A 23744-nucleotide genomic window follows, 5' to 3' on the forward strand; every position below is an offset into this window, starting at 1 on the left:
CGATTCCTGTCTGAATTGACAGTTCGCACTGTAATATGCAAACTAATCTAGGGGTGTTGTTAACTTTGTATTGACACTTCCAGCAGTTTGCATAGGGCAGTGTGAACTGCCTGCGAGTCGGGTGTGATCCAGGAACCCACAGTGGATTCCCAAGGTTCCCGCATCACTCCAATGGGAACCGCACTAATATGAAGCACCAGTCACTTTATTCTGTCAACCAAATCATTTATAAATTTATTATATTGCTAAGTTTATAGCAACTCATCGCTTTGCATTTATATTTCAGCACTTATCACTTTTTCATTCAATGATTTATTCCTTTTTGAATTTACTTATTCTTGTGTCTATATTAATTGGCAATACACTTATATTAGTGATCGACCAATATCGTTTTTTTATTGCCGATACCGATATTTTGGTCATCGCATGACGGTATCGCCCGATATTGGCCGATATTTTCGAACATTTAAAAAAATATTTTCTTTTTTTTTTATTTATTTATAATTTTTTTCACAGGTACTCTTGCGGAGGGATCTGGGGGTCTAAAAGACCCCAAACCCCTCCTCTGCACTTAAAAGCATTCAAAATGCCAAGTTTGGCTGTTTTAAATGCTGTATTTTTTTTTAATTTGGCGCCGAGTACCCGGAAGTGATGTCATGAAATCACTTCTGGGTTTTTACACGAATGCGGCTTTGATCGGGTCTTCTCTTCGGCGGCTGTGCAAGATGGTTGCCCCAGTCTCCCGGTGGGACGGGAGACCCGGGCGAGCCGCGGAAGGCGGCGGGAGTGGGCGGACGTCCCCTCCCACTCCTTGTAATGACAGCCAAGCTGCTTCTCGCATTGGTTGTCATTACAAGACAGCCGACTGTCAGCTATGGATGCCGGTACCGGGGTAATGCCTCTAGCTGCAGACATCACTCCAGTACAAGCACTTTCCCTAAATATCGGCATTCGGCAATGTCGGTCACCTTGTTGGCCGATTCCGATATATCGGAGAAAGTGCAGATCGGCCCTCGATATATCGGCTTTGCCAATAATCGGTCGAGCTCTAATTTATATATTCTTATTTTATTTTTGGAGGATACTTTTGCACATGCATGAATTGCAGGATTTTAATTTTAACACTAATTTATAAATAGAAACACTTGTCACGTTCTTTGTTTACTCAACATTTTGATTGATGTGCGTCTCTAAGCTACACACAATCATTTTAGGGTTTTTTTTTTTTCACATATATTTATTTTTGTGAACACATGATCAATTAAATGGATCAATAGGCTTCAATTTACATTTTTTTTCACCCAATCACAACTTACCTTTATAAAGCAGTGCCACACCCACTTTCCATTTACTAATAAACTGTGACTCTGGCCTGGTGGTTGTACAAGTGGAGACAGCAGCTTTTCTGCCCATGTGTACTGGAATCCAAATATTCAACCATAGCGCGCAGCTGTTCTATTTATTTATGTCATCTGAAATGGAGGATTCTACCTTTCTTCTTACTCAGGTGACAACTTCAACATTTCCCATCACTTTTTGTCTAAGTAAGACCATGCTCCCCAATACACATAGAGGGGTGACTCTTCTCAACGGGGACACAGAGAGCAATGAAAATTTGATAGAGGGTGTAACCCTTTCCCAGTCTATCCAAAACGAACTAAACAAATGTTCCATTTACCTTCACTTTAAAAGCAATTTGTAATCTAGAACAGAAGCAGCTGGGTAAATCCCATGATGAAAAAGGATCTGGGAATGATTAGCATGTGTTCGGTATGTTCAGTATCAACAAGTATGTTTCAGTTTTGAGTATTCCTGCAGGTAGAGCCCATTGAGTGCCGGTTCACACTAGTGCGATGCCAGACATTGCATGTGATTCGCACTGCATTGCTGTGCAGATCACATGCGATGTCTGTGCGATGCAATTTCAGCCATACAAACTGGACTTTTTTTTTTTTTTTTTTTTTTTTTTTTTTTTTTTTGTATTCGCACTAGAATCGGACCGCATGGGTGTTCACACCTATGCGATACGATTCCTGCACCAATCTTAGTGCCGGTTCACAATAGTGCAATGCCTGACATCGCAGGTGATTCACACTGTATTGCTGTCCAGCTCACATGCAATGTCTGTGCAGTATGATTTCAGCCACACAAACTGGTTGAAATTACATTGTATTTGCACCAAAATGGTGCAGGACCCCCTTTTTTTTTTTTTTTTTTGGTTTGCACTGGAATCGCATGGGTGTTAAGTGCTAAAACACCTATGCGATGTGATTTGTGCACCATTTGCACTGTGATCTGCGAACCAATCTGGGGTTGTCATTCATTTATACATTGAAACCCCTAGCGATTGGCAGATCTCAGTGTGATTCTGGTGCGATGCTGGAGCAGGCACTGAATTGCAGGGTTTCCTGCATTGCACCAGTGTGCACTGGCACTGAGGCATGTTTTGCTGCAGCAATTATCACTCCTGACTACTAGTGTTACAATGGAGTGTAGCATGTAGAAGCAATGAATTGATACAATTTGTGTGACCGTTCCATAGTACATGCAACTGCCTGGGTAGTGACTGTTTGGAACAGTCAAGGGCGATGATGGCTCTAGTTAAAATTTCCTTTGTGTGCTCAGCCTTAATTTACATAGGGACTGGGAAGGGTAGAGAAAAAAAAAAGTGATTTTACTAGGGGTATGAAGGACTTATGGCCGGCCATTGTTTCTGGCTGCTCTCAGGGACATCACGGGGCAGACAGACATGTAAAGGCTGTGGATAGAGGCGGGGGAGGGGATGCACTGCAGATCCCTCCCAACATTTTTCTTTCTGTTTGATTATTTCCAACCCGAACAAGCATTGCCTGACCGTGCCTGATGCTTCTAGACTTCTAATGTGTAGTCCTGGCTTCTTTAACACTTGGCATTCGGGGGTGATAAAAACAGGTGGTTAGCCTGTAGTTTACCACCCCAATTGCACTCTTCCTTAACAGAACACAGCGGCTGGAGGGCAATGTACACATGGATCGCTGTTTAGAGTGAAGTACAAATGTTAATGAGCACTAACTCTTTTGAAAAAAAAAAAAAAGTTTCTAATCTAAATGAGACCTAACCACCTCCAAAACCGGTATATATGTTTTTTTTAATAAGTAGCGGAATAACTGTCAGCTGCACCTGTGCTGTTAACCAGCAGGATTGCATAGTTGGCACTGGAATATAAGTAGGAATGAACCGATGCCACTTTTTTTTTTTTTACTGTCGAGTATGAGTTCATATCGAGTGCCAATACTTTTGCAGTGCGATTTGAGCCCATACAAACTGAAAAGGCTGAATTCTTACTGCAAAGAATTTGAATGCGATTTTTAACAGGAACGTGGTGCTGTTCCTGTCCGACTCGCATGCGGTTTCCTGCACAGCTCCTGTGTGAACCTAGGCTTGTCATAATGACTTTGCAGCTCATGCTTCTCCCCCCCGCACCAGTTCAGCCATTCAATGGATTTGAAATCCCCCCCCCCCGGCTTTCCCTACTCTACTTGTACTTGAAGTGCTGACCGTATGGGCTAGAGAACTTCCAATTGGTCAACGCCGTGACGGTGCTGACCAATCAGAAGTTGTCTAGCCCATACTGCAAGGAGAGGGGAGAAAGCCGTGGGGATTTCAAATCCCCAGACCTGTGAATTGGATTTTCCTTGTCTGATGTTGGGGAATCATCAGGTACAGTGGGACCGGAGGGGGTCCAGTGGATGCCTGGAACCACTGAAGGTTAGGGGGGGGGTGAGAGGCAGGAGGAGCCACAGCTACTTATGTCCATAATGGGATCAGGATCTGGAGCTGGTGGAACCCGTCACAGCTCCTTTTTGAACTCAGGCTCAGTCACACAGGAGCAGTGCGGGAAACTGCATGCAATTCGGACAGGATTCGCACCACATTCCTGTTCAAATCGCATGCAATTCTTTTCAGTGCAATTTTAGCCCATTTATTTTGATACCTCAAAGGTATTGTGAGCATTTGCAAGTACTCAATATCGATACCGGTATCAGTGCAACCCTAATTACAAGGATTGATTACAATGACTCCATCCACTACCAAATAAGGTAACTTTTGATGTTGGACATTTTTGATGACTAGTGGTAAGCTTGGGCATGTTCAGATGAGGCATTCCCAACCCTGCAGACTCGTATATATTCAAGGGGCATGTATGTGTGCGGCTGAGGGCCAGGAAATACCCTGGCCACAAATGATTGGCCGGGACAGTTGACCGCTTCTTGGTGGACTCACACATGGGTTGGGATCCTAGTCTGAACACACCTGTGCTCCTCACTATGACATATAGCTCCAACTATTGAAATAAGTGAGCCTTGAGAGGAAAAGCAGTAATAAAAGCAAAACCGAAGCTGATAATATGAGGATAGCGCATGTATTTTGTGTCACAATGTGCTAGAAGCCCTCTTGGAGAGGTAATGCGAATGCCAGCTTTCTGATGGGTACTGTTTGTATTTAGATCCCTTTTCAGCCATGGGTATGCAAAGTGTGAAAGTATTGCAGAGCTGTGGAATTATGGAGACCCTTACAAATGAGCAAATGTTTTTCCTAAAATATATTAATTGGTATTCATTATGAATTTATGGTGTAGTGACACACACAAGTAGGTTGATTAAACAACTCTGCTTGCTCTTAGGGCCAGAGTGGTGTGTTTTTGTTTTTGTTGAAGCAATTTCGGATGCATTTTAAAATGGTTAGTAGGGTGACGTTCAGATTTTTTCAAATGTATTTTTGTTCCTTTTTAACAAAGCTGCTCAAGTGTTAACCATACAATCTGTGTGCAGCACCTCCAATTAATGAGGCTCCCTGAGCCCTTGTGCAAAGGCCACCAACTAACTGTAATCTTTGGTTATTGCTGGACATGGATTTGTTAATTTTGTAAGAGTGACTGAATAATATAAACTAAAGTGTTCTATTTATATCCTTCTTTTTAGGTAACTGAGAGAACAGAGATTCTGAATCGTTCCATCCAGAAGAGGTATGTGTCTCACCTTAATAAAATGTTTAAAATATTCTGATTTAAAGCCGAACTAAACCCATTGATTTTACAGTTTAAACAGGAGTTGTACTCCTGGCATGCCTAACTGTTACATCTGCTTGTGCTCTCAAGCAAACTGTCAAACCATCAAATGACTGGTGTCATAACTGATCACATGTGCAGAGGCAAAGATGGCCGCTTCCTTAGCTGAAAAGAACAGGAGGATTTAGTTCCACTTTAAGGGTCACCCAGCTCATCTGTTTGGGGTGCCAAGTCTCCTGCTGGCATATTAGACTTCTTTGGGATTTAAGTGATCAAATCTCCTAAAGCAGGGGTCTCAAACTGGTGGCCCAGCCCTCCAGCTGTTGCAGAACTACAATTCCTCATTGGAACTACAATTCCAATGAGGCATTGCAAGGCTGACAGTAACAAGCATGACTCCCATAAGCAGAGGCATGATGATGGGACTTGTAGTTCAACAACAGTACGAGACCCCTGTCCTAAAGCAAATCCATAGCTCCACTCATGACACGCTCCTCTTATCATAGCTGGACAATCCAGTAGTAGCCCATCTCCACTCTCCATCAAAGATTTATTTTATTTTTTCCCCACAAAAAATGTATCGAAATTAAACGGATACATCAGAGATAAATACAAAAAACAACCAAACGGGCCATACCAAACAACCTAAGGAGTAAACCTAATGCACGGGTGGGAGGCAATCCCAAAATAATTGTTCATTACAATTGGTCATTAATAGAAATAGTTTGTGTAAAGAAAAGATTACTCGGGAGAGCCAGGTAAATAAGAAGAAATGGTAACAAAAAACAAAATTTAAAACCAGGGCCCCCATGTAAAGGAGGGGTTGACTGGATGAGGAGCGTCATGCAATGAGTCAGAGTCCTGATGCAGTGGGGGCCTAACGTCTGGAAAACAAAGGTTTTCGGGTAGAAAGTTACTGCAGCAGGCTGGTGTGATGTGCATGGGAGGGGGTCAGGGTTGTAATAGTTTGGCCATCAAACTCCACAGGAGGGAGAATTCCAGCAAGAGAGGGTCAAGGAGAAGGCTTAGGAGGCAACAGCAATAGGGGAAAAGTGGTGGGGAGACATAAGAGAAGTAAGGTGAAATAAAAGAAGTCCTCTCTTAGATGGTTGCCCCCTTTGAAAGATGTTGTGCTGGTGACAGTCACTTCCTTCTATGCACTTCCTGTTTGTGCTACTTGAAGGTGGCTGACATCAATGTGTCTCGGATCCTGGAGGTAGAAATCTGGCCAGAATGATATGATCCTAGAACCTCAAGCTACTGTGTTGCATACAGAAGCATGAGGCATGAAAAAAAATGTGAACTGGTCTGTGCATACAGTTGGGAATCATTTTCTCCAAAGGAGAATAACTGAAACCTTCACCAAAAAGCCACACTTCAAATTGTTTGTTTTCCTGTAATGTCACTTCCCTTTTAAAAATAAGAGTTTGTGGAGGAGTTTTAATGCACATCAAACGTGTCAAAACTGTGCATAGGGTGTTTAGGGAGTGTTTTTAATGGAGATGCACTGAAATTATCGGCATTCTGCCAGTAAGAAAAGGTGCTGATAATGGTGCCGAAAATGTGCGCTTTTATTGTGCTTATGTGTTTTTCATAGGTTGTGTGATTTAAAAACATAACGCGTATTGATGCATTCTTGCTGCGTTTTTGGTGCGTTTTTTTTTTTTTTTTCTAACCAAAAATGCAGCAAGCAGGATTTTTAACACCAACAGAAGCACAATGGACCAGTGTGAGGACCTACAAAGAATTTAAAGAGATACATTTTTCTTGAGCTTTTCCTGTGATAAAGCTTGATTTCATTTATGCAGTTTGCGATTGGTGCATTCTACAGTGCATTATGCTGTGTTTTGCATTTTTGCACATGTGATTTTTTTACAGCAATTTTGCCATGTTTTTCATCTTTATGCCCTTTTTTTTTTTTTTTTTTTTTGGCCATTTTGTTGTTGGGCAGATTAAAAAACACAAATTGCAACAAATGCATTACATGCTTTTCTGCAGCTTCTCCATTGAAGTCTTTGGAACCAGAAAACCACTGTTTTGCCTTTAAAGTCCCTGACCCTTTCCAAAAACACAGCAGCTGAAAAAAGCATTGCTGTAAACGTGTCCCATAGGGAAAACATGTTAAATTCACTGTAGTGCGTTTTTGGCCAAGGGCCTCCTGCATTTTCGGTTTTAGTTTTGGCTGCAACATTTCCATTCGGTGCACCTCTAGCTTTTAACTCGTCATAAACACTCGTAAAACTCCAGTCTAGTGCCCATACTAAAGGGCATTGCCGCCAGTCTAGTGCCCATACTAAAGGGCATTGCCGCCAGTCTAGTGCCCATACTAAAGGGCATTGCCGCCAGTCTAGTGCCCATACTAAAGGGCATTGCCGCCAGTCTAGTGCCCATACTAAAGGGCATTGCCGCCAGTCTAGTGCCCATACTAAAGGGCATTGCCGCCAGTCTAGTGCCCATACTAAAGGGCATTGCCGCCAGTCTAGTGCCCATACTAAAGGGCATTGCCGCCAGTCTAGTGCCCATACTAAAGGGCATTGCCGCCAGTCTAGTGCCCATACTAAAGGGCATTGCCGCCAGTCTAGTGCCCATACTAAAATGCATTGAAGCTATAGGAGTGTTTTAAGAGTTAGTAATTTAGTCAAGTATGAACAAGCCCTTGTAGTCCTGGTGGTAATGGTCTCAGGTCAATTCATGGGATTGAATCTTCCCAGCAAAACATGAGGTTCTAACCATCTTCCACTTTGTTTAGAAACACTTAAACAACCAGATATTATAGTTTAGATACAAATTGTTGTTGGGCAGATTAAAAAACACAAATTGCAACAAATGCATTACATGCTTTTCTGCAGCTTCTCCATTGAAGTCTTTGGAACCAGAAAACCACTGTTTTGCCTTTAAAGTCCCTGACCCTTTCCAAAAACACAGCAGCTGAAAAAAGCATTGCTGTAAACGTGTCCCATAGGGAAAACATGTTAAATTCACTGTAGTGCGTTTTTGGCCAAGGGCCTCCTGCATTTTCGGTTTTAGTTTTGGCTGCAACATTTCCATTCGGTGCACCTCTAGCTTTTAACTCGTCATAAACACTCGTAAAACTCCAGTCTAGTGCCCATACTAAAGGGCATTGCCGCCAGTCTAGTGCCCATACTAAAGGGCATTGCCGCCAGTCTAGTGCCCATACTAAAGGGCATTGCCGCCAGTCTAGTGCCCATACTAAAGGGCATTGCCGCCAGTCTAGTGCCCATACTAAAGGGCATTGCCGCCAGTCTAGTGCCCATACTAAAGGGCATTGCCGCCAGTCTAGTGCCCATACTAAAGGCCATTGCCGCCAGTCTAGTGCCCATACTAAAATGCATTGAAGCTATAGGAGTGTTTTAAGAGTTAGTAATTTAGTCAAGTATGAACAAGCCCTTGTAGTCCTGGTGGTAATGGTCTCAGGTCAATTCATGGGATTGAATCTTCCCAGCAAAACATGAGGTTCTAACCATCTTCCACTTTGTTTAGAAACACTTAAACAACCAGATATTATAGTTTAGATACAAATGGAGTTAAAGTAATAAACATTCAATGACTATTTGAAATATGCTTCTTGCAATTTAGATCATTTCACTCCTGGTCCTTGTCCATACCACAGTAGGAGAAATTGCTCATGTCTTTGGACCTCTTCCCGAGGCCTCTGGTAGGAAGAGTGTGATTGACCAAAGGGCTTTAGACACATTGTTTGGCTTTACATCATGCTGTGCAATATTTGTCTCACCAACATAACTACGAGGGACAGAGCTCAATACAAAATCATAGCGCACCAAAGTGGAGACGGAGTCTTTTATGACCTGAATCTATATAGTAATAGGAAGAGGGCCTGTCCGCTTATGGAGAGCTGCTTACTTCTCGTCAACACAAATGTTTGTAGGCCATGAGCCAATGTGTTCTTTTTTTCACATTTCTCTTGCTATGTCTATCTTGTCCAATTTCTAGTGTATTGAAATCATTATACTCTCTATTACCTACAGTAACAGTATGAAGAGGAGTGAACCACCCCTTCCAATACACAAGATCGATGACCGCCTGGAACAGTACACACATGCTATAGAGGTAAATGACAACATATCCGCAATCTCTCAGAGATTCAAGTAGGCCTGAGCAACCAAGCTGGGACTATATCAGAAACTCAATAATTGTGGTTCTCTAGTTGTGGCTTGATCTTTCCTTTCTATAAAGCTGCATGCACATTGGGAATTTAGTCCTGGTGCATGAGGCCTATCAAACTCGTTGTGGCTGGACAGGGCTGGGCGTTGCATTTAATGGTACTTCTGTTTGGAGCAGTTTGCACTCAGGGACAAAGGCCCAGAATGCTGACTGCTTGTGATCTGGCCATTCGCTCCTGGGCACATACTGCCCTAATTGTACATACCATCAGTCGCAGTAGCTTTCACTGTCATAGACAGCGAATGTGCCCTCCCACAGCTAAGTGCAGGAGTCTCGTGTGCCAGAGCTAAACACCCAGTGTCCAGAGGACTAAGCACTTGTGGTAGCCCTCTGAGGAGCAATCTGCGATCTATTGCTTTACAGAAGGCATTTGTCAGGTGGGGTGGAGGCAGTCTATCGTGCCCTTAACCACATGTTCTAACCCCTGCACCAACCACATGTTCTAACCCCTGCACCACCGCAACTGCATGCATTGCAAGTGTTTATGGCATGGCCCCTTTCACTTGAATGAGTTGCATTTGGCGGACAGCACTGCCTGCTAAACATGGAAGGGATCACCATTGCTGCATCATGATGAAAAGCATCGCAGCCGCGGCAGATGTATACTCCTGTTTGGCTGTCTTTGCAGCTTGTTGGTGGGTGGTTGGAGGTGGTAAAAATGCAGCTCAACTGCTGTTTACTGCCCTTCAACTACAAATGTAATCTAGGTCTAAGCCCGGCCATAGATAGATCCAAATTTCGATCAGACTATGGGCAGGGTGTTTCAAATCAACACAGTCGACTTCAATACATCCAGCCTGTCAAGTTTTATGCATGTGATCACTGCCGGTGGCTATAGCTGCCAGCATTGATCATTGTATTCTGTCTGTGGGGAAACCTTTCACTGTCAGTACACTGAGACTTCAGGGCCCCAGTCCCAAGAAACCATAAAGGGCCCCCTGACCGGGGCCCTTCCCACTAATCCCAGGGCCCTTTACTCCCATCATGGGAGCCTTTATTACGATTCCACAGTGGGCTGCCATCTTGTGGTTCCCCCACGGTGGCGGAGAGCCAGAGCCCACTCGCAAATGCGACTTATGCGACCTTTGCGACCCTGGTGGTTCAGCCACTGGTGTCGGTAGTTTATTGTTTTTTTACATATTTTTTTTTTAGGACCCACATTGGGAGGCTTTGGTGACATATCAGGAATCTAAACAGACCCCTGATGTCTCACTTTTGAAACAGAGGGACTGAACAGATTCATCAGTCCCTTTCTCTGCATTCTCTGCAGCCTCAGCAGGAACAGGAATGGCTCTATACAGAGTACCGATCACTGACTCTATTTATTAGAACAAGGAAGGAGCCAGTATGACGCATTTACTGTCTCCTTCCCTGCTCTCCATCCTGACAGATCCCCCCCCCCTTCCCCCCAACAGCAGCCTGTGGGATATGGGAGAGGGGCAACCTGGCAGGGCTATGGGTGGGGGCAGGGAAGCACACAGGAGCCCAGAAAAGCAGGACAACAATGAGGTAGCATGTGGAGGAACTGATGAGCCCCATTTACTTCCTGCAGCTGCTGAATAACTGCAGGAGGGAGAGGAGAAGCAGGCATTTAGTGGCTACATGGGGGGGGGGGGGATCAGTTCCTCTATATGCCACCCTCCTATCCAGACGTACAGGGAGTGCTGCACGTGCCCACTGGATAATAGGACCGGATCGCATTGGCGGCCCTTGTATGTACGCCCCTGGGGGGAGTGATTCACCGATCAACACAGACTGTGATGATAGGGGAATCAAGGCAGGCCATAGAATATGCAATTTCCTTTCCTTCCACCATGGGTGAAAGGGAGGAAAAAATTGCTTGGTTCCCCCATCAACACAATCAGTGTTGACAGGGGAACCCCTTCTGCCGGCAGAACACAATGATTAGCATTGCAGGCTATAGCTAGCAGCACTAATCATTCAGGGAAAAATGACAGGCTGGTTGTATACAAGTAGAATGATAAATCAACTTGCGTAAAACCAGCCAGCCCATACATGGATAGAAATTTGGCCAGTCCCTGCTGAACTGGCCAAATTTTGATCCCTGTATGGCCAGCTTAGGGCTAAGGTGTTAAACAGCCGACGATATATCGCCTCCCCACCTGTCAAATGCCCCACTGAAAGCGATCACTCTTCAGAGGGCAACGCTTGTGTAAACGAGCCCCAACATTGCTACGTTCTGCACACAGCATCTGTTTCTACTTTATGGGATGGAGCAGTCCTCCTCCTCAAATTGCTACAATAAAGCGATGTCCTAATACACTGTATGAGCTGTTTTGGTCTTTGAATACACACGGAGGTTAGCTGACACTTTTGTATTTGCATACACATATACCTCCATGGTTGTTGCTTTTCTGAGATTTTCAGGGTCACATATTAGTATAATCCTGCTGCTTTTTGCACAAGAAACTGTGATATTTGATTCTTTCTTTTTCTCCTTGTCCCGCAGACTTCCGCTAAGCCAGGCCGCTTAGTTCGGCAGCCATCTTTAGAGATGCTTAGCCCTTCAGATCCTGTAGCAAACATAAAGAACCGATGGGAGGCTGGGGATATCACTGCAGCCTCCAAGGCATCCCCTTGTAAGGTATGACCTCTATTTACAGTACATGCATGTACTATGTGCTTCATTTATAGTTCATACTTCAAATGCTTCTGTTTTCCTGCACAAAGCTAAGTGCAGTGCGTTGTGCTTCTGTTGATTTTCAGTGTTGTGGTGCACTGGCAGCCAATTGATGATAATAAAGGGACTGCCTAATGCAATGCATGCTAAAACGAACAAATATTATATGATAAATGTGCATGTGGACACAATCCTGTAAGTGGACTCTACACATAACCTGTTCTGAGAACAGAACGGAAATTTGCCTTTCCAGTTGAAAATGCTAGTTGCCTGACGACTCATGCCTATGCAATGGCTTCAGTACTTTGTCACTGACCTGTAGCAAATTCCGGAGTCCTGTCTCCACTCGCACTACTTGCTTTATGCTTGTTCTGTGTATTGACCCAGAATGTATGGAAGCCATTGGATCAATGACAGCCAGGTAATTTGCAGTTTTCAAATGGGGTCAGCAATGGCAATTGAAAGCTAACTGCAGGTTAAAACAGGTCATTTGTAAATGTCATTAAATTATAAAATGTCTAGTGTGCCAGTAATATAAATTATTTGGTAGATTTCCTTTAGGCTGCTTTCACACTGAGGAGTTTTTCAAATGATTTTGCAATAAAAAAAAAATAAAAAAAAGCGCTTTGCTCAATAGCAATGCTTGCCTTTACAATCAATGAATGTGTTACACTGGGGCGGTGTGCTTCCATTGTGGCAAAAAGAAATTGCAGCATTTTTGAAGCATGTTTGGGTAGTTAAAAAAAAAAAAAAAAAAAATGGAACTAAAAACACACCTTCCCATTGAAAACAATGAAAAATGCAGTGAAACCCCACCCGCGATGCATTTTTGGTGCGGTTTTTGAGTTGCATGTCTTTTTAAAAACCACACTGCAAAAGGGGTAAAATCAACTTTTTGCAGTGGACCAGCGTGAAAATAGCCTTAAGGAGAAACCCTGTCCCCAGACTATTCATTTCAACAACAATCTGCTCAAATCATTATATGTGCATTTAAAATGTTGTTTACCTGTACAGCCCCCCCCCCCTTTACATACACATCCAAATACCTTGAGACTGCTGCAGAGTCCCGTCATCGTAGATGTGATGTCAGGAGACTGTGTTGTCTCTCAAGTGACCCTATACTAGGCATCTTCAAACTATGGCCCTCCAGCTGTTGCGGAACTACACATCCCATGAGGCATAGTAAAACTAAATTCACAGACATGACTAGGCATGATGGGAATTGTAGTTCCTGAACAACTGGAGGGCCATAGTTTGAAGACCCCTGCTTTTCACCTTCTCCCCTCCCCCAGCTGCTACATAAGATATGTAGGTAGGTGATGTGTGGCGGAGCTGGGCCAGCACACAGTAATTAGAAACTCCCCGAAGAGTTCAGGGCATTCAGCATAAGGCCCAAAATGCAAGTTACACTCGATACAGTGTTCATCCCAGGCGAGCTGCAGCCTGCCATAGACTTTGATAGGGGGACCAATTTACCAGGATGGGATGTACGGGGTGCTAAATGCCTCACGTGTAAGGACTGGAGGCCTAACAGTGTCCATATGCACTCCTTACCACCTGATGTATCTAATAGCTTTTTCTATGACCAAACCTGTTAAAATGGGGAGATGAGGCTGCTATGCCATCTCTATTCCATGTAAATATTGGGGGAAGTTTGCTAAAACTGGAGCACAGAGTCTGGCATAGCTGTGCATGGTAGCCAATCGGCTCCTAACTTCAGCTTGTTCAATTAAACTTTGCCAATAAAACCTGGAAGCTGATTGGTTACTATGCAGAGCAGTGCCAGATTCTGTGTGCACCAGTTTTAGTAAATTCCCCCCCATTTAGTTTACTAAAAGGGAACACATGGGGGTGGGGGGCGCTAGCCTAGGTGCAGCAGATTAAAACAAAAATGTATTCATAAAAAGTCAAATGGCTACCTCGGGTCTCCCATTGGATGTCGCCTCTGGCCCCGGCCCTCCGTGTGTTCCACGCTTGTTGTGGCTTACCTGGCTGACAACTCCCGGTTCAGACATGCCTGGCTATGAGGGGCATACCATCTGTGGCTTACACCAGGACATCTCCATCTGGCCCAGACCATATTAATTGAGATATGCCTATTTAAATCCTGCTTTTGTGAGTAGCCGTTTGACTTTTTTATAAATAAATCTTTGTTTTAATCTGCTGCACCTAGGCTGGCGCCCCCCATTTGTTCCCTTTTGGTTTCTGCAGAGATTTGCTTCACTCTATGGGGAGCTGCCGCTAGCATGGTGTACCTCCACATATGAACTTTATTATTTTATAACCATGGACTCCTGTTAAGGACTTTAGAATCTTAGCCATCCAGTGTTTTTACTATTTTCCTGCGCCATTATCCTTTGTCATTTAATTTACTGTGTTAGCTTCTTGCACATTGGATTTATTGTTTTGTTTAAACAGGATACAGAAGGCATCAACATCGGTGTATCAGACATGATCAACCAGTGGGGTAAAGGAAAGGCAGAACCAGATGGGCAGGCATCCCCTCCAAAACTCACAGTAAGCTAATGCACTCACTGCAAATATGCTTCGCCATGCGGACTAAGTGATATCATCATAAGTTGTGATTTCCATTTGCAGGAAGTGAAGCCAGGAGATGTACTGAGCAAGAAGAGTTTGTGGGAACAGGGCCCCAAGTCCGGACAATTGGATAAGGTGACATTAAAATATCTGTGCAATCGAAAAGCATTTTATGCTTCATTGATTCCTATTAAGGCTGGGTTCACATTGCCGCACAGAGCGACTCACAGTAGGGGTCCAGTGTGTCCCTGTTCAACGTTTCATGTCTAATTACGGTCTGAATTTTTGGCTGAATTCTGACCTAAAATGGACCAATAGATGCACAGGACTGCTGTGCAATTCGCATTGGAGATATGTGAACCGGCTCAATAGAGAGCCGGTCACAGTCTTCTGACATGCGCATTAGATGCATGCAAACCCGCATCCAATTCGCAATAGTGTGAACCCAGCCTTAGTCTTGTAAAAGTGACCCTGTGCTTTGCCCATGCATTTTAATTAGCTATCCCTAGCATATGTTTACTTTTCTCTCACTCCTCAATCACCGGGATTGCCACATAGGTCACATGCTGCTCAATACATGGGGTTTGCATTTCTCCCAATGGCTAAACTAAGCAGCAGTGAGTGAAGATAAACTGATAATGTGAAGAAAAGGCTTTGAGGCCAACCTGTTGCTTTTGCACTGCATGGGTAAGGCACAGGTTCACTTTAAAGCAGGGTTCTCAAACTGGCGGCCCTCCAGCTGTTGCAGAACTACAAATCCCATCATGCCTTTGGAGTCATGCTTGTATCTGTCGGCCTTGCAATGCCTCATGGGAATTGTAGTTCTGCAACAGCTGGAGGGCCACCTGTTTGAGAGTAAGTTAGTTTTCCCAGTTTTATCCTGGCAGAGATGTCTTGCTGGAAGAAGTACTGCTGACTGCTTTAATGGTACTCCAAGCTCCCAAATGGCCCTAATTTGTAGGGACTATCCATCTTTTAGAACCAGGTTCCTGGGTTTCTCTTTAGTTGTCCCCCTTTCTGGTCTGATGTGTAGACCTCTGCAAAATGCACCATTTAAGCTGAACTCAAGGAATTATTTGAATTCATATTTGCATTGGTCCAGCTTGACACAATGTATGCATATCTCTTACCTGAAGAACCGCTGGGGAATCACTCTGGAAGTCAACATTACTATAGTGATAGCTCTATTTTGAATCTTGGGTTCTATGCAAGTGGCTGCTCCACTGCACACTGACTACAGGGCACCGCTGCCATTCATAGAGCGCCTTGTATTTTCAGTAAATAGAAGACCTTCTCTGATTGAACAAGGTGGAGATTGTGAAGCTATTGCATATCCTCTCAATCTTGTCCAGTCAGAGAACACTTTGTATTCATTGAAAAAAAAAAAAAAATGCAAGCTATTCTATCAATGAAGGCACTGCTCAGCGAGCGACCCACATGTGGTCAGCATGCAGTGGGGCATCGAATCTGAGTAGGACCTAAAAACCTTTCTTTGTATCAGTACTGTCTACTACAGTGATTTCTTTCCCCAGCAGTTCCTCCTGCATTAGCAATGCATACTTACAAGCTGGACAATACACATTGGGGTTGATTTACTAAAGACAAACAGACTGTGCACTTTGCAAAGGGAAGTTGCACTCTGGAAGTGCAGTTGCTCCAGAGCTTTGTAAATGAGCAAACATTTTGCTGACTTCATCATCCAATCATGTTCGAGCAAAAATGCTGTTTTTTTTTTTTTTTTGGGTATTCTTTGCAAAGTAAGCTTTACCTCACTTAGCTCTGAAGCAACTGCACTTTGCAAAATGCACAGTCTATTTGCCTCTAGTAAACCAACTCCATTCGGCAGTCCCCCTGGAGAACGGGGTTTGCCAGGTCTCGGCCAGGCAAACCATAGGAAGTACCTCAGTCCCTGTCAGGAGTCTTGCGCCCCGGGGGATCAAGGTATAGGTCCAACCTCTTCGGAGGCCAGACCATTTTCGCACACCCTGTGCAGTTTTTGTGTTTCTTCACGTTTGCGTGTGTGCACTTTTTCTGCACCGGGTGTTAAGTCTTTTGAGTGGGTTTCACACGCTACGGGCTTAAAAGAAAAAAAAAAACTCCATTATTCCTGTCATTAAAGAGGTTGTAAACTCGTTTAACTTTGTCTTTCAGGTTGTAAAAAAAAAAAAAACACATAATGAGCTAGTATGCATCGCATACTAGCTCATTATGAAATACTTACCTTACAACGAGCCCCCGCTGTGCCGCTCACTCACCTGTATGACGGGCGACATGTTCAGTCTCCCGTCTTCCGGGATCGCGGCATCCGGCCATCTGATTGGCCGGAGTCGCGGTGACAACACCCCTGCGCACGCGCACGGGAGCCGACGGTCACGGCACGGGACTCTGAAGGAACGGCACCAGCGGCCGTTCCTTCAGAGCGCATGCGCCAGTGACGTCACTGGCTGCATGTAAGGTAAATATCCCCTAAACGGTACATGTTTAGGAGATATTTACAGTACCTATAGGTAAGCCTTAATATAGGCTTACCTATAGGTACAAGTTACAGAGGAGGGTTTACTTTCTCTTTAAGTTAAGCTTTAATGACCAAAAGTGTAATTTTACATTGATCCAGTTGCTAAATTATAGCATTTGTAGTTTAAACAAAGTCATTGTATAGGGAATGTAGTACTAGGAAAAAAGAATTTAACCCATTTTTTTTTTTTGTATTGAGGGGTGTGTCCTAAGACTGCATATTTTGCCCCAATTTCTCAGCTCAGAAAGTTGAGGTATGTTGCCTCTCATCTAATCTGACTCCTCTTGTGTGTAAAGTTTACTTTGAGGTACTGAGCGCTTTAAACAACCAGTGTTAAGGGGAAAAAACCTGCAAGATCGTGCACAAAGTGCCACCTGCTTGCGGTATATAAAATTCAAAAATATTAAATATTTTATTCTACATTCTAATTTACTGGACTTCTGGCAGGATCAAGGGATATTTTTGCACTTTTCAAACCGATATAACAAAACACTTTTAAAGGTATAATCAGACAAAAAAGGAGAAAATAAGAAAAGTCCAGTGTTTGGTTTAAATATATTTTATTAAAAAAAAAAATGTACAAGGTTTATTTTTTGTCAGCTAGACTTAAAACAGATTTGAGGAGCGTAAATGTTCCTCCTGGAAAATCTCTTAAGCACTCTAGATACTGTTTTCAGCTAAATGCTGCCAGCCACAGCCAAAAATACACTTCTATTCATAAACTAAAAAAAATGCTCCCTACCCCCAGAGACATTTCAGGTAATGGGTTTCCTACAACTGCTGACTAGGCGCTGGCTAGACTAAGCCAAGTATAATTTATGGTGATATTAGCTTTCAATAAAAAAGGAAGCGGAACGCCTTTAGCTCTCCAGTTCTTGCGCAATTAAATACAGTTCTGAGAATGCTGGAGACACACTGGGCTTGATTCACAAACATGTAAAGTGAGTTAAAATCGCATATAAGCTTTATTATGTTAACCTAATTTGCATTAATATAATACCTGGTGATCCTGCCATGAATATACTTGTTCAGGCATTTCCTGTTTTTGAGGTGGCAACACTGTTTCTGTCTTCTAGTTGGGTCTAAAGTTAGGCTGAATGAAAACCGATTCCTCCATCCACCGGGCAGATAGATCTCCCTCTGTGGCTTTTGTATTCTGACAGCCATAGTCCGCGCCTGTCAGAATGCTTAAGAGCAGCTGCATCTGATTGGATTCAGGCATTGTTTGACTGACAATTTTCCGCCCAGCTCAATCATGTTTTTTTTTTTTTTTTTTTGGGGGTGGGAGGTGGCCTACGGAGCCACCCACATAGCGAACGTCGTCTGATTTTTCATTCAAGCTTCAAATAGTGTGCACACGCTGCAGTCATGGTCTACTGTCATCAGTATTAGGAAACCCACCCAGGCCATGCAGTTATTGCTGGAGTGCAGGAAGTGGCTGCAACACCGACATGCAAAAATGTATCGGCTTTGCAAACAATAAAAAAATAAAATAAATAAATAAATTTGTTTAAAATAAACAGTGCTTTAAATAAGCAAGAACTTAGAAAAATATGGATTGTGCAATTGCTGATATCCTTTTGGAAATGCTTATCCCCTGGCTTCACAGCCTTCGGAGATGCTGACCTAGAACAAGCATCCAGATCAGAGTCACAGCCTCAATTTTTGCTCCAGGTCAGTCTTCTTGGAAAGTGGTGAAGCTACTTTCATCATGGCAGCCAGGGAATTAGTATTTCCGGAAAATGAGGGTAGCAGGGACAACTTCTATACTACCCCAGTACAGGGTTTCCTCCAGGTTAAGTGAATTAGGCTGATTCTGGACTTTCTGATTCATTAATTTACCCTCTGTTGCACTCCACCAATGCTGTATAAAGCAGGCCATAGACGATTCGAATTTCGTACGATTTATCGTTCGATAAACGAAAGCGGCACTCGTGCACATCATCGAGTGTACCATCAATGTGAGCCGAAAATCGTACGACAAAACACTATTTTTTGTGCCTTTTAACCACATCTCTACCGGACACACTCCCTACTGTTCTGTGTTTTGTTAGGCGAAATCATACAACTCCCCCACTAATGATACGAAATTCGGCCGATTTTCGCAAAAAAACCCAACATGTTGGATATGTGAATTTTTGCTGTCGTACGAAAATCGAACGTTTTACATACCACACTAACGATACGAAAATCGTTCGATAACACTGCCATTTACGATTTTCGAACGAAATTCGAATCGTCTATGGCCTGCTTAAGACCTGGACCACACATAGGATGTGCATGTGTTTTTATAGGGGCAAAAAAAAAAAAACAACTTACAAGTATAAAGCTGTTCATGCGTGCTTGCAGTCTATCCCTGAACTAACAGAGCTCCTATAGAAAACAACAATGTTTGTCATCTTCTGGAGTTATTGCCTTAAGCCCCGTACACTCGATAAGAAAATCTGTAGGGAAAATTCGTCCGACGACCGATCTGCCGATTTTCGGATTGTTAGTATGGTGCTTTCGACAGCCAACTCCTACTTTTCGGCTGACAAAATCCTGATGTGCCGGCTATAAAATTTTTGTTGTCCGTAATACAATGTCTGATTTGCGTCTCATTAGTACAGATTTCGACGGGAAAAAATCTTAAGAGCAAGACTAGGCCTGCTCAGAGACGAAAGAACACATAGAAAGCAATCCAGCACATGACATCACTTCTGAAGTATAATTCTGTCGTATGGGAAAATTCGTATGAAAAAAACCTCTTCACTTTCCACATCAGACTAGCATGCCACAAAAAACGGACGACAGATCATTCGATAATCTGATAGTGTGTAACGGGGCTTAAGAGTCCTTTCACACGGGCTGTCTGATCAGGTCCGCTTGTCCAAGTTTCAGGTGGACCTGATCAGACCTTTCAGTCTCCCATTGGGAGCAGTGGATGTCAGCGGACACATTGCCGCCATCCGATCCGATCCTGCTTGCAAAAACCAGACGGATGGTGGTCTTATTTTCCATCTGGATCGAATGAAAATGGACAGACGGTTCGTTTCCATCCGATTTTCCCATAAAGGGGGGCGGGGCTATGTCCGCACAGCAGAACAGACAGAACCTGTCATCTGCCTGCTCAGTGGGGATTAGCGGAGCGATTCCACCGCTGAGCAAGCTGGATGCGCACAGCCAAGGCACCCATGTAAAAAGGGCCTTAAAGTATACCTAAAGGCAAAACTTTTTTTTGTTTTAGACAGGAAAAAAATCTGACGGGTTATAAACCTCCCGTACTGTATCCAAAATGAAAAATAAAGTTTTTGTCTATAGATCTACTTTAATTTCTCTGGCAGAGCTGATGGAAATTTAACACCATCTAGAAAGACTATGTAATGATGAGCAAGCCGTGGGAGGGGGACATCCCCTTGCGCTGCATGTAATAGCTAGCCTATCTGATTGCTATTACAAGAGAGCTGACTGCCAGCTCTAAAAACGGTACTGGGGTGTTTTCTGTCAAGCGCAGGCATCATCCATCCCGGTACAACCACTTGAAGACTCAATAACTGCACTGCCAATAAGGTCGCTGGCTTCACATCCAGGCTGTAATGTTCAGTAAACTCACCGCATAGTAAATTGTGTGTTGTACCACGTTACTGCAGTGCACAATCGGTGGTGTGCTGCTGTACGGATGCATGTTGCTTACACTGCAACCGAGATACATTTAGGCATTGTAGTATGATGAATTAAAAAAAAAGGTTTGGTTTTAGGTACATTTTGATGCTAGCAGCCCATTATAATTAATAGGCTGCCTTTAAGTGACCCGCCTTAAGTGACCTTATCGACAGTGACTTGCATTTCAAAAGCATACCTGCTAAATGAAGAGGCAATATACCAACCTTTCTGGCAGCCCTGGTGTTAAGACTGCCGTTTCACTGCTCCTGACAAGAATTCTGACAGGTGGGTCAGTTGAATACCTGTCTTCCTAGGCCATCAGGCGCAGGATTTCTCACACCAGATACTTGTAAAGGCTCAAACTGGAGAGCCACAAAGTGGCAATGTTTTAAGAGATAGGCTGATGGAAAGGGAAGTCTATTCCCTCTTTTAGCGGGTATGGTTTTAGCTACAGCTAACCCTGCACTGATAGGGTCCTGTTAATGCAACACACGATGTGTGGCATACTGCATGTTGACATGGCATGAGGCAATGCACTACAACTTACCACAGGAATATGAATAGGCTCCAACTTACCATTCTGCTGAAAGTGACATTAGATCCTAACTTTCTTAGAATACAAAGGCGTTTGTCAGCCGACAATTTTATTAAGCACATGTATGCATGTACTAAGCTATATATATTATTTCTTACAGGAATAATCCTAATGCACTCTCAGACTTACAATAAAAGGGCAAAATCAGGAATTGTGACTTGCATAAAAGACTTAATATGAATTCATGGAAAATAGAACTTAATATGAATTCATGGAAAATAGAACACTCATTCCTGAATTGACCTCCGACTCTTTCTCTCCCGCAGAATGCGACTTCCTCTAAAAAGTACAAGTTTGTTCCAGTTGGACATGGAAAATATGAGAAGATCTTAGTGGACGAGCCTTGATGAGGTATTTAAAGATGTCCATGGCATTACATTCTTGTCTTTCTGTACTTCCTTCTTATATTTATTCAGATCATATCATTCACTTTCTTTGTTTCCTCTCGTGTTCCATTTAATTTGTCCTTTCAGTCCATGCAGAAAGGGGTAACTTTTGCATTCCAACTTTTCCTTGTGAGCATCTATCTACCAGCTGAGCACCATGGGAGGTGTACTTTGAGTTATCTGATATTGATGTGCTCATGTCATTAAAATGACGAAGGCAAACTGGGAAACTGGACAATGCATTTAGAACCAGGCCACTTAAAACTGATATGGTATTTTGGGTATAGTGGAGAGTGGTTGTCCCTGCCTTCTTCTACATCTGGAGGACCCCCAACAATTAGATCTTCTTTCTATAATTGCCTACTTTTCCTTTCTGCTTCCTAAATTCTGTCCAACCTTTGCATGTTAGTATCCCATTTTTCCCCCTTTATAATATAAAAGAAATAATCTTGCTTTTTAATTGCCGCCAAAGGTGTAAAGGCAGAGTACGAAAATCGTAATAGTAGAAATTGTGAGTTGGCCTGAAGGCCAGCTCCGGGTGCAGCCCTCCTGCCGCATATCACCCCCTTCCTTATGTAGGTTTGTTTTTATTTATACTAACCTTTTTAGATGTCATCAGGTTGGTCATGTGATGCACGGTCCTCTTCCTCGGGCATCCTAGGTGGACTTCGATGGTGCAGAGGATGGAGTTGATGTGATGGCAGTGCTGATATCTAACTTTACACTGAGTGTAGGGCATTGTCGTGACACACCCTGCACTCGCATGGTAATCTCTCTGCTGTGCATCATTTAACCCAGAGGACAGAAGACAATTTGTAGCAGACAGTACTGTGGAAGACCGCTTCAGGTTGAAGATATTGCATGGAGAACACCGGAAATTAGGCTTGAATTCCAGCATCTAGCAAATGCTGACATATCAGTTTTGGGTGGACTAACCTTTCTAAATGTGTGCAGTCAGTTCCTTAATTGTACATATAAGCATTAGATTTTTATTGAACAGGTCTATGCAATGCGGATCTTGTTAATCAGCAATTAGAACTGAACTCTTGAACTATGTTTTTTTTTTTCTTTTTTTTTTTTTTACCCATTATGCTGATCTACCATGTAGTGCATGTTGGGTGACCTTCAAATAAATCCTCCTTAGACACTACAGCACAGTGCTAACTTATCTCTACTACATTAACAGACTTATAATCCAAAGAGTGTAATCTTTCCATCTAAAAATTCTGAGACTGCCTTTTGTAGTCCAGCTAAGTGGAGAATTTTTTTTTTTTAGTTACAACAAAATCATCCCATATATGATCACCCAAACATTGAGCCTTCATGGAGCCCTTAATGTCAACATCAAATAAGATTTGATGTAATATTATTTTAGAGTAGTATGCAATCTGCAGGCAGCACTTGGCCGGCCATCAATGTGAGTTAGGACCTTGGGTATAGGGTACGGTGGTGCATCATCTACTTGCACAGGTGCACTGGGTCCTGAGATGCTTTGGGGTTGATTTACTAAAGGCAAATAGACTGTGCAAAGTGCAGTTGCTCCAGATCTTAGTAAATGAGATAAAACTTTTCAAAGAATACTTAAGAATCATATGCAAGGAAAATAAAAAAACTGTATTTTTTTTTTTTTTTAGTGATCTAGCAAACTGCACAGTCCATTTGCCTTTAGTAAATCAACCCCTTTGTGCACAAGTCTGTGATGTCACCAGTACTGTGAGTGTTAGAAAATGTTGATTCAGCTGGCAAGACAATGCTTTCCAAGGGACAGGTACAATGTAGCTCAACTAGCAAAAACATTATTACAAACTAAAGAGCAAATTGTCAATGCACCTGCACATTTTGCTGATGTATTTACCTCTCTACCTTCCTAATATTTTTTTATTCCCACCCTCATCAATTGGTATGTGTCCATTGTCGCCTTAGTAGAACCTGCAGTGCACAGAAAAAGCAGAGAGCAGATCCAATAGGAAAAGACTTGAAAACATAAAACAAGATATATTAAACACCTACTCGTTTTTCACAAGTGTAAAAAGACTGTCCTAGAATTGAGATAGCCTCGAGTGTAGCCTCTTATAATACATTCACTGCCATCTTAAGACTAAAGAAGGCTTAAAATGATCATTGAATTTATCAGTAACTGGACAGGAAGACAAAAAGATATTAAGGAATATCCCTCC

At 43.0% G+C, this 23744-nt stretch overlaps 1 protein-coding gene across 1 annotated transcript in view; it reads left to right on the top strand.

Moving 5' to 3' along the window:
* LSP1 (lymphocyte specific protein 1) overlaps positions 1-23744 on the top strand; it is a 158506-nt gene that overhangs the window by 128158 nt on the left and 6604 nt on the right. The window contains exons 7-12 of the mRNA XM_082269886.1: positions 4962-5005; positions 9055-9136; positions 11721-11855; positions 14310-14408; positions 14490-14564; positions 21448-21532. Coding sequence (XP_082126012.1) covers positions 4962-5005; positions 9055-9136; positions 11721-11855; positions 14310-14408; positions 14490-14564; positions 21448-21528 — 516 coding nt within the window. The 3' untranslated portion in view covers positions 21529-21532. The remainder of the gene's footprint in view (positions 1-4961; positions 5006-9054; positions 9137-11720; positions 11856-14309; positions 14409-14489; positions 14565-21447; positions 21533-23744) is intronic.

This window comes from Pelophylax lessonae (genome assembly GCF_965119305.1).
Source record: "Pelophylax lessonae genome assembly, chromosome: 10".
Classification (NCBI taxonomy): Eukaryota; Metazoa; Chordata; class Amphibia; order Anura; family Ranidae; genus Pelophylax; species Pelophylax lessonae.